The sequence below is a fragment of the Salvelinus fontinalis genome, chromosome 21 (assembly GCF_029448725.1).
Source record: "Salvelinus fontinalis isolate EN_2023a chromosome 21, ASM2944872v1, whole genome shotgun sequence".
Lineage (NCBI taxonomy): Eukaryota > Metazoa > Chordata > Actinopteri > Salmoniformes > Salmonidae > Salvelinus > Salvelinus fontinalis.
The window spans coordinates 42,342,761-42,354,809 of record NC_074685.1 but is presented as its reverse complement, the minus strand read 5'-3'; the positions used below and the strand labels follow the sequence as shown (position 1 = coordinate 42,354,809).

Here is a 12,049-nt window from a genome sequence, read left to right as displayed (position 1 = left end):
ATTATTGTGCTACTGGTTATTAGACACCGTACTGTTGTTATTATTGTGCTACTGGTTATTAGATACAGCCCTGCTGTTATTATTGTGCTACTGGTTATTAGACACCGTACTGTTGTTATTATTGTGCTACTGTTAATTAGATACAGCCCTGTTGTTTTATTGTACTACTGGTTATTAGATACAGTCCTGTTGTTATTATTGTACTACTGGTTATTAGACACCGTACTGTTGTTATTATTGTGCTACTGGTTATTAGACACCGTACTGTTGTTATTATTGTGCTACTGGTTATTAGATACAGTCCTGTTGTTTTATTGTTCTACTGGTTATTAGATACAGTCCTGTTGTTATTATTGTACTACTGTTAATTAGACACCGTACTGTTGTTATTATTGTGCTACTGGTTATTAGATACAGTCCTGTTGTTATTATTCTGCTACTGGTTATTAGATATTTCCTGTTGTTATTATTGTGCTACTGGTTATTAGACACCGTACTGTAGTTATTATTGTACTACTGGTTATTAGATACAGCCCTGTTGTTTTATTGTACTACTGGTTATTAGATACAGTCCTGTTGTTATTATTGTGCTACTGGTTATTAGATACAGCCCTGTTGTTTTATTGTACTACTGGTTATTAGATACAGTCCTGTTGTTATTATTGTGCTACTGGTTATTAGATACAGTCCTGTTGTTATTATTGTACTACTGGTTATTAGATACAGCCCTGTTATTATTGTGCTACTGGTTATTAGATACAGTCCTGTTGTTTTATTGTACTACTGGTTATTAGATACCGCCCTGTTGTTATTATTGTACTACTGGTTATTAGACACCGTACTGTTGTTATTATTGTACTACTGGTTATTAGATACAGCCCTGTTGTTTTATTGTACTACTGGTTATTAGATACAGTCCTGTTGTTATTATTGTACTACTGGTTATTAGATACAGTCCTGTTGTTATTATTGTACTACTGGTTATTAGATACAGTCCTGTTGTTATTATTGTACTACTGGTTATTAGATACAGTCCTGTTGTTATTATTGTACTACTGGTTATTAGATACAGTCCTGTTGTTATTATTGTACTACTGGTTATTAGATACAGTCCTGTTGTTATTATTGTACTACTGGTTATTAGATACAGTCCTGTTGTTATTATTGTACTTCTTGGCATTATGCAACAGAAGACCAGATCTTTGGATTCTTCCTGGCAGGGGAGTCCTCTCCAACAGGTTGCTGTGGAGAGCATGGGACAGTCATATGAAGGACAGCAGCAAGAAGTTGTCTCTTCTGCCCCGGAACTGTTGCCAGGTGTGACTGACTATTGGGTGTGACTATATTGTCTATCCAGCCCCGGCACCGTGGTCAGACACGGCTGCGTTTGATACCGGGCAGGGACACGTCAAGTCCTGGGCCCCCACTGGCTCTGAGGAGTCACCTGCTACGGAGCCTACACCAGATATCATTCCCGATCCCCCCTCCGCTGTCGAGGAGTCTGGGGGAACCCTCTCCCCAACTCGGGCGGCCTATGAGATTCCTGCAGCATCGCCACACGGTAGTGAGCCTATATTGCTGACTGGACCCTATTTCTCCCCACCACCAGATCATCACCAGCCAAATCTACCGGGGTGACCACCCAGACATCCCCCTGTGTCCTGTCCCAGAGGCACGACCCATTCCTGCTCCTGGGGTCCAAGCTGATCCACCATCTGCCCTGGACTTACCAGCACTGCCTCCTAATCTGGCCCTGACTCTGGGTCTACCGTTGGTGCCTGCTCCAGGGCTCCAGTTGGTGCCTGTGTAACAGTATAACTTTAAACCGTCCCCTCGCCCCAACACAGGCGCGAACCAGGGACCCTCTGCACACATCAACAACGGTCGCCCACGAAGCACGGTCGTTACCCATCGCTCCACAAAGGCCACGGCCCTTGCAGAGCAAGGGGCAACACTACTTAAGTCTCAGAACAAGTGACGTAACTGATTGAAATGCTACTAGCGCGTACCCGCTAACTAGCTAGCCATTTCACATCCGTTACACGTGCTCCAGGGCTGTCCTCTGGTTTCTTCACTGGGGGCACACCACGTGCCTGCTCTCCACTGCTGGGGCACAGCCCACCTCTGTGGGGGAACCACCTCCGTGCCTGCTCTCCACTGCTGGTGCACAGCCCACCTCTGTGGGGGAACCACCTCCGTGCCTGCTCTCCCCTGCTGGGGCACAGCCCACCTCTTTGGGGGAACCACCTCCGTGCCTGCTCTCCACTGCTGGGGCACAGCCCACCTCTGTGGGGGAACCACCTCCGTGCCTGCTCTCCACTGCTGGGGCACAGCCCACCTCTGTGGGGGAACCACCTCCGTGCCTGCTCTCCACTGCTGGGGCACAGCCCACCTCTGTGGGGGAACCACCTCCATGCCTGCTCTCCACTGCTGGGGCCTGGCCTGCCTTAGGTGGGGAGCTGCCGCCGCTGGGCCTGCTCTCCTCTCTCCTCCCAGGCAATGGACACAGTGGTCGCATACACATATTTTGCAGATGTTATTGCGGGTGTAGTGAAATGTTGTTTTCCTAGCTCCAACAGTTTTAGGGGGTGGCTGTTACAAATTCCCTGCCAATGACTGTTAGCAGCACCTCACAACCCTGAGCTGCACACTCCACTGCCCATCCCCTAGGACCGGAGCATGAGAGTCTGGGGGGAACCATAAACCTGCCTCTCAAACTCTCCCTGACCTATGTGTCCTGTGCCCTGATACAGTAGGTTGCTAGGGAGGTTACTAGTGGGCCGGACATCTGCCCGTCCTCTTGACTCTGCAGGTCACACAATACAGTCAGTCACCTGTCAGTCACCCTCAAGCAGTGGTAGAGAGCAACATCTCTGTCTCTGCCCATCAACAACTGGACTCACTCATATCTCTGCACGTGTGGGATGGTGTGCGTGCCCAAAGTGAGTTGTGTGACATTTGTATATTGGTCTTTATAGTTAGTTACTACTATTGCCTATTGTATGTTGACCCTCTGAGTTTACTGTGTTGTGTAATACTCTGCAGGTGGCATATGGAATCTATACAGTCATTTGACATCTATTACTGCTTTATTCTGTAAGATTATGTATCTGTGCAATCTTTCCCTGGTGTATTCATTTGGTATGTGTGTATTCATTACCTCTATTTCCGTCCATTACAGAACCACTATCATTCCACTACCTTTCCCAATGTTCATCCCTGTGTACATCCCGTGTTCATCTTCCTCAGTGTGTGTGAATAAAGTTCCTGTGTGTGTTAACTCTTGGGCTGCTTTATTCATCTCTAACTGGGGGCAGTGTCAGTGAGTCACAAACCATGAAAATACGTAGAGCCAGGTCGCTGTTTTTCATGCCCCAATACCTTATCTACACAAAAATACTCCAGTACCTTATCTACACATGAAGAGTGCCACTCAAACCAAGGTCAGCATCAGGGAGACTGAAAGGCCCTCTTTTCCACATCCTAAACATAACAGCCTGTTTCCTGACTGGTTCCTAACCGCTCCATCTCACAAACCGTGTTGAAATAATTTGATTGAGGGCGTTTCTTGTTTCTTTTGGGGCGGGGGTTATTGTGCCTGTCACAAATACGTCCTTTGACTGGTAGCACCTTCGACCAGACTTGTCAGTCAGTGGTTTCCATGGTAATTTCCCACCCGTTTGTTTTGTTGTTGTACTTGTATTGTGATGTAAAACAGAGGAGAAGGAATTAGCTTTTTGTGGGGGTGGAACATTTACATAGAAAACAAGTGGTTGGGATACAACGCTGCAAGGTTGTTAAATTGTGGCCCAGGAAATAAAGTCAGTCGATTTTTAGTGTGCTGCACCCAAGCCTTTATCCACAAGTACATAGACAAAACACACCGGTATGCAAGCACTAAAAGAGGTCTATACACACACACACACACACACACACACACACACACACACACACACACACACACACACACACACACACACACACACACACACACAAATACACACACACACACACACACACACACACACACACACACACACACACACAAATACACACACACACACAAATACACACACACACACAAATACACACACAAATACACACACACACACACACACACACACACACACACACACACACACACACACACACACACACACACACACACACACACACACACACACACACACACACACACACACACACACACACACACACACACACACACAGGTATGCGTCCACCTGGTCTTCGATCCTCACACTGTGCAGGTGGTTCATCTCTCAGCTGTGAGGCTTATGAAACTCTTGGTGATGTATGGATTCGACCCTCCTGACCTGGACTGGCTGTCACCCTGGATATGTCTGTCTGGACGGCTGACAATGTATGAGTGTGTTGAAATCAATGATGTATATGAACCCAGGATTGCTGATGTTATGTAATGTCCAATGAGAGGCTTTGAAGCCACTGGTCGGCCATATTGGTACTCCTCAGAAGGAGCAGTCCTCCATAGGAATGAACGGAATTCTACAATATTTCAAATAAATGACCAAATAAGGACAAAATTACATGTATTTAGGTATTTATTTGTTAAAGTGGGGAGAGTATCATTAGTACTCTCTAAAAAAAATACTTTAAGGAATAGGTTTTTATATACTCTATATCATTTTTAAATAATTTAAAGTATGCATTAAGGCGTTTGTAATATAATATACTTTTCAAAAACGAATGTAGACATTAATACATGCATTTCTATCAAAATCCAAAGTACCAAAATGGCTGCGTGGCAGCTTCAAAACAGCGCCCCCTGGGACTCATCTAAGGTTAATACATATCATTGGTTAAACTGGCAACACATGGTCTGTCTTTCAAACACACCCAACAGAACCCCCCCCCCCCTTTCCTGCTTGGATTGATTATGGGTGATGGATTGTTCAGCATGTGCATCTGACCCACACGTCTAACACTCACCTCTGCCTTCCCAAGACTTAGGGTTTTTAGACTTGCCAAGTCACTTGCATTTTTCTATCCATCTGGATGTTAAGGGATGCATGTGATAGCGTCTGCACGTGACGATTATCCTTCATGTGTAGATCTATCCACATCATTGATTCATATTCACCCCTTACCTTACAAGTACTGTACTACCATGGTATTATTCACTCAACTGGCTTCCACTGTGACCTCATTTTGTCATGTACACCACAACACATTTATCATAATTTTTTCTAACATAACTTCTCCCTCTCACTCTCGCTGAGCGCGAGGACCCCGCTCTCATATTTTGAGGCTTGATCCCAGGCCGAGCGTGTCACTGGCCCAAGCTGGAGATATGTACCGTGTGTGTGTGATGTCCCGGTGGTTTGTTGGAGAGAGGGCCCAGTCTGACAGACTGTCTGCATCCACGGTGAGAGGCATTAGTCAGAGGAACCAACCTTGCCTTTCAGCAGTTCTCCTGACTGAGATGTGCTAAATTACATTTCCTGTGTTTCATAACAGCGACTACCCAAGCTCTTACTGACGCTAGGACTTCCTGCTCAAGTCAAACATAAACACTTTTTTTGCCGTTTTTAGGTAACGTCCCCGCAGGTTTGACAATGGAGGTGTTCTTTGGCCCTGTGTAAACAAGCAGACTTTAAGGCCAGGGAATCTTTGTTTCCTGGAACGTGTTTGTGTGTGTGTGTGTGTGTGTGTGTGTGTGTGTGTGTGTGTGTGTGTATATGTGTGTGTGTGTGTGTGTGTGTGTGTGTGTGTGTGTGTGTGTGTGTGTGTGTGTGTGTGTGTGTGTGTGTGTGTGTGTGTGTGTGTGTGGTGGTGGGGGGGGGGGCATAGCTGTGTGTCAGTGTACATACAGAACATACTTGGCTTCTTTTCCTCATTTCCAAAGTCATTGTAACCATTGATAGTTGGTAGAGCTGGTAGAGCAACACCAGGGTTGTGTGTTCCATGTGGCTCAGTTGGTAGAGCAACGCCAGGGTTGTGGGTTCCATTCCCACTGGGGATTGGTTTGACATTGTTTTTAATGAAAATGTATTCACTCACTACTGTAAGCTAAATGACTAAAATGCTCCTTTCCACAGAGGGTTCTACCTGCAACCAAAAATGGTTATCCTATGGGGACTGAACCCCTTTGGAGGGTACTTATTTCCTGTATGCTGTCAAATGAGATATATTTCCAGTGTATTGCTCTCCTACAACCCACTTACCATCACTGTGCCACAATAGAACACTTTCATTGACATTTTAACCTCTGTCTTGGAGAAACAAACGAGGAGCCTCCATTGTTAGGAAAATGCATTACAAGGTTCTTTAGATACCATCATCTCAATATGGCCTTTTTCCTGTTGCTTTACTACAACCTTGCTCTTTTCCCACCCTCTGACTTCATTTGTCCAAGTCCTCAGTCTGTCTGTCCTCCTATACCCCTCCCTCCCTCTGTCTGTCTGGCTGCCCTCCTATACCCCTCCCCCTGTCTGTCTGTCCTCATCTCCCTCCCTCCCCCCTCTGTCTGTCTGGCTGCCCTCCTATACCCCTCCCTCTGTCTGTCTGTCTGACTGTCCTCCTATACCCCTCCCTCTATCTATCTGTCTGTCCTCATCTCCCCCCTCTGTCTGTCTGTCTCTGTCTGTCTGTCTGTCTGTCCTCGTCTCCCTCCCTGTCCCCCTCTGTCTCGCTGTCTGCTCTCATCTTCCTCCCTGCTCCCTTCTGTCTGTCTGTCTGTCTGTCTGTTCTCATCTCCCTCCCTGCCCCCCTCTGTCTGTCCATCTGTCATCATTTCCCTGCCCCCCTTTGCCCTCTCTAGCATCTGAGAGAGGGCTTGTGATGATGTCACACAGGGACGTCTGGCCTCTATAAAAGGGGGAGCCACTGTGAAAATCTCTTAATGAAGTTGCGAAGAGCCTGAGTTGAGCTGAGCTGTGCTGACTACTTCCCTCTCCATAGAAACGGATCAAGTTGGACTTGAATTTTCTCCTTAGAAAACACAAAAACAGACAGGCTCACCCACATCTCCTTCGGATAGATGAGAAGATACAGGGAGATGTCATTTGAAAGCAGTGAACAGCTCCTCTTCTTCACATTGGTTTGATCACTGCGTCTTTTGACACTGCTAGCCCTGAGAGTGAAGAGTCTAGCTGACATATTGGGAAAACTTTGTATTCATTTTTTTCCCGAACCCATGAAAATCACGTTTTCTTTGTGGACAATGATGCGACAAGCAAGCATCTCCTCTGTGGTGTTTCTATCTTGCACTGTCATGCTGGTAAGTACTTTTTAAAGTGTTTCATATGTGTGCTTTTACCACTCTCCATTCAAAAGAGTGTCTTTACATCATCGGGTTCTACATACTTCACCATAAGCTCTTAAAAATTATACAATGTCATCTTTAATATTAAAATTGAGAAATTGCAAGTATATATTGTGGTCAAATTCATTTCAAATTATGCATATTAAATTGTCCATCTATTGACTGAAATAAGGAGACAGGGATCTTTGAACAAATTAATAAAATCATTTCCATAGATACATTTGAATTTAGGGCTTGTTTGATACTTTTGAGCCTGATGATCTAGTCTGAGTTACTCCAGGCTGATGTGTAACAATCATGCTTAGAAAGGTAGAAGCAGAAATGTGTCCTAACAAGATTAGAACAGGGTGCCGGTTTGAATGAAAGCATTGTTCTAAATCAAATTCCTTTGTACAATCACAGTTTAATTATTAGGATATTTGGGTACACAATCAGAGAATTTGGAGAGTAATTTCTGCTGAGTGTTAGCTGATATTTGACCTGCATACTGTAAATGAACATGTCTGAAATAGCAGTAAGAGTTTTTGCTTGTGGATAGCCAAGAGGACTTTAGATCTTTGGTTAACCTTATTCTAGGTATACACTTGATTACACCATTTTTTCTCCTCTGGATATTTACTCAAGCATTGTACAATCCCTCTTCTGTGGTGGCTTCCAACACCAAAGGGATACCCTTCCCCTGTGCCCTGCAGTGAACATATACACACTAACTCTCAATCCTCTCGCTGTGCTTCCCAGGTGCAGGGTGGATGCCCGCGGCAGTGCTCGTGCCCCACCTCACCGCCCTCATGCCCACCAGGCGTCAGCTGGGTGACAGACTCCTGTGGCTGCTGTAAGGTGTGTGCCAGGCAGTACAACCAGGACTGCAGCCCTAGCCAGCCCTGTGACCACATCAAGGGCCTGCACTGCCACCTAGGGTCTGGAGGAGATCCGGAGACAGGACTGTGTCGAGGTAAGTGCATGGACATCGAAATGGCCTAGGGTGGGACTGGACATACTTATGCTATGATTGACATTCCCTATCCACCTTCGATTGGCACTGATAATATTATCGACAATGTTAACTCTGATGAATATAATGAAATACACAAAAGCGACAATGATTGTACAAAAATGCATTGCTCCTGTCCCAGCTGAGGCCATGGGTCGTCCCTGTGAGCTGAACGGCCGGGTCTACCAACACGGGGAGGACTTCCAGCCCAGCTGCCAGCACCAGTGCAGCTGTATGGACGGCGTGGTGGGCTGCATGCCCCTGTGCCCACACCAGGTACCACTACCAGGTTGGCACTGCTCCCGGCCCCGGCTGGCCAGGCTGCCAGGACGCTGCTGTGAGGAGTGGCTTTGTGACGATGACAACCATATCAAGGAGGACTCCAGAGAGGTTGACCACGCTCCACCTCATTCCCCACCCCAGCACCCTGATCTTACCAGCAATGAGCTGCTCCTGGCTCCCACCCCCTGGGACTCAAGTGCTGGAGCGTCATATCAAGGTACATAATGATACTCTCTTTTTTGTTATGAAATATACATTTGTAATGTTTTGTATCAATCAGAGGAGAATGGTGTTCCTCATGGATCATGTTTGGCCCTCTCTTCTTACAGAGTGGATCTCCTCCCCCCAGTCCCATGCCTTACTTCCCTCAACCTGCTTCCTGCAAACCACTGATTGGTCGCCTTGCTCAGCCACGTGTGGGATGGGCGTGTCCAGCCGAGTAACCAGTAGCAACGCTGAGTGTCGGTTGGCCAGAGAGACACGACTGTGCCAGATCCGGCAGTGTGATCTTGCCCTCACCCCTTCTCCCAAGGTAAGACATGGACAATGTGTGAAACACAATGGTCCAGGATCATCAAATGGGAATTACACTACTATAAATTGACCACTAGACAGGTTATGGAATTGTACCATGTGTAATTCACAGCTATCCTCCTGTCAAACAGTGGAGGCTGAGGGGAGTACAGCTCATAATAAAGGCTGGAACGGAGCTAATGAAATGCAAACCATGTGTTTGACACCATTCCACTAATTCCGCTCCAGCCATTACCACGAGCACATCCTCCCCAATTAAGGTGGGCCACCAACCTCCTGTGCTGTCAGGGTGTATGTATTTTGACCTGTGACCCCATTTCTCTTACAGAAAGGGAAGAAGTGCCAACGCACAATACGTCCTCGCAAACCTGTCCGGATCAAGTTCAGCGGCTGCTCTACAGCGCGCCAGTATCGTCCTCGTTCCTGTGGTTTGTGTGCCGAAGGCAGCTGCTGCACTCCTTCTCTGACGCGCACGGTGAACCTTCACTTCCGCTGTCCCGGGGGCAGGCAGGACTTTACCCGTAGCGTGATGTGGATCCAGCGTTGCCGCTGCAGCCAGAGCTGTCAAAGTCAAGGGCTTGCCTCCCCGGGCTCTCTCAGCCTGCCTAACGACATCCATACCTTCTCCCACTGAGCCCCATGTCTAAACACTAGCATTTCTCGCCACAAGAACATGCCCTTGACCTGACTCTGGCCCTCGACTCCAGGGTTCACCTTTTCCCTAATCTCACTGTCACCTTCCCTCGTTCCAAAAACGTTTCCTGTTCCCTAACCCCAGGGTTTATTGCTGCCGTAGCCTCTTTACCCCAGTCTGTGTTCCTTTACCCCAGGCCTCCCCCCTGCCCTGTCTCCAGTCTGTATTCCTTTACCCCAGGACTCCCCCTTGCCCTGTCTTCAGTCTGTGTTCCTTTACCCCAGGACTCCCCCCTGTCCTGTCTCCAGTCTGTGTTCCTTTACCCCAGGACTCCCCCCTGTCCTGTCTCCAGTCTGTGTTCCTTTACCCCAGGACTCCCCCCTGTCCTGTCTTTAGTCTGTGTTCCTTTACCCCATGACTCCCCCCTGCCCTGTCTCCAGTCTGTGTTCCTTTACCCCAGGACTCCCCCCTGTCCTGTATTTAGTCTGTGTTCCTTTACCCCAGGACTCCCCCCTGCCCTGTCTCCAGTCTGTGTTCCTTTACCCCAGGACTCCCCCCTGCCCTGTCTCCAGTCTGTGTTCCTTTACCCCAGGACTCCCCCCTGTCCTGTCTCCAGTCTGTGTTCCTTTACCCCAGGACTCCCCCTGTCCTGTCTCCAGTCTGTGTTCCTTTACCCCAGGACTCCCACTTGCCCTGTCTCCAGTCTGCCCTCACCCCATATGGAAGGCTCCATCAGCTGGGGGAAGGACACTGATGCGATGTAGTGAACTGTTTTACTCTTACAGCTGCCTAATTGTGTACCCAACACTTTCTCTCTCTCATTCTCTCACTGGTGGTAACTCCCCCCATAATCCAATGGTTTTGGTTTGGTCTTCAGTCACACCCAAAAATCAGCACCTCCATATAACTTCAGTGATGGACTGACTGACTGAATTTAAAAGACAGTTGGGGGTGCTTCTGTGTTACTGTAGTTTGGAATGGTGAATTGTACTCTGTGGGACTGTACTTATAACTACCCAATGAGAAAGGTTAGACTGAATTTCAGACAGGCAATCTCACAGAGACATTTGCGTAGCATCCCTTCTGACAAACGTCTTTAGAGCCTTACTGCCCTTTTCACTTGTCTGTTTTGCTTGTGTTCAGTAAGTGGCAGATCTGTGGGCGATTGTGTGCATTCTACAAATGATCTCTGTCAGTGGACCTCCTATCAAATTTGATGGGCAAGAATATAAATGCACAGGTGTTCATGGTTTACACTCTCAAATATGAATCATCATTGTTATAGACACAGAGGTTTTAAATGGACTTTTGTAAGTTATTCATGTTTAATTATTGTAGTGATGACTTGTAAATATGTATTTACTATACTTTGTACAGTTAGGCAATGTTGATTTGTTTGTCATTAGGTATATATGTCTGTTTCGTATCGTCTCTATCTGTACAGACTTCACTTAATGATGGAGTGACATGTTTTGGATATTACCTCCTTTTTCGAGGTGCACAGAATATAAACAATAGTGGACCGAGAATGTTATATGTTAATTTATATCACTTTATTTTGATTAATATATTCAATAAATGTCTTATAATGAAAGTGCCTCTTGTAAAAAAATTACAAACGCCATGAAAATATATGTATTTCTACAAAAACAAATGTGCGTGATATTTTGTCCCCATAATTTGTGTCCCACTTTTCTGTTTACCAGTACACACACCCACACATCTAGTCTGTGATTTGGTTTGATTACTCTACAGTCTAAAATGTATTATTTTGTATAGATATCATTACTAGATATTTGTGTACAAATATGATACAGTCCCCATTGTCAATCACAAATCAGTGAATGAGATTTTTGTAATGAGACCCAGAAGAGAGCCAGGTGGAACACCCTGAAGCTGACTGGGGGACGGACAGGGGAAGGTTTCAATAAGAGACTAGTGGGACGGAGAGACCCACCTGACAGTGTTATTTGCTGTGGAACTGTGGACTAGGGTTAAGGCCTCGGTTCAAGTTCCTGTAGGTTAGTACACAGAGTCCAGGCCCAGTTTCACATGGCAAACATTGCAGCCGTCTCACAAATACCACACACTGTATCCTTGTTTCTCAGACCCGACACTCTCCTCCGCGCTCCGTGACTAACTATCCACACTGACCTCCCCACACCATGCCGATGCATACTTGATGTCAGCCGTGAAGCCAAGGATGATTACTTCCACTGCTGCCACTACTACTGCATGCCACTAATACCACCATGATTTCCACGACCACTGCTGCAATTACTAGCATGGTACTACCCACCCATA

General features: G+C 46.5%; 1 protein-coding gene across 1 annotated transcript; it reads left to right on the top strand.

Annotated features, from left to right (window-relative positions):
* The first annotated feature begins 6,881 nt into the window (after positions 1 to 6,881).
* ccn1l1 (cellular communication network factor 1, like 1) lies at positions 6,882 to 11,362 on the top strand. Its single transcript, XM_055875307.1, has 5 exons — positions 6,882 to 7,259; positions 8,043 to 8,256; positions 8,438 to 8,794; positions 8,907 to 9,109; positions 9,440 to 11,362. The coding sequence occupies exons 1-5, from the start codon at positions 7,176 to 7,178 to the stop codon at positions 9,743 to 9,745; spliced, it is 1,164 nt and encodes a 387-aa protein (XP_055731282.1). The 5' UTR covers positions 6,882 to 7,175; the 3' UTR covers positions 9,746 to 11,362.
* The last annotated feature ends 687 nt before the right edge of the window (positions 11,363 to 12,049 follow it).

Excerpts from the sequence above, each read along its gene's own strand:
- ccn1l1 (XM_055875307.1), top strand. The coding sequence starts at position 7,176 with ATGAAAATCACGTTTTCTTTGTGGACAATGATGCGACAAGCAAGCATC. Across the intron at positions 8,257-8,437 it reads GGAGACAGGACTGTGTCGAG|CTGAGGCCATGGGTCGTCCC; the intron begins GTAAGTGCATGG and ends CTCCTGTCCCAG. Across the intron at positions 8,795-8,906 it reads TGCTGGAGCGTCATATCAAG|AGTGGATCTCCTCCCCCCAG; the intron begins GTACATAATGAT and ends CTCTTCTTACAG.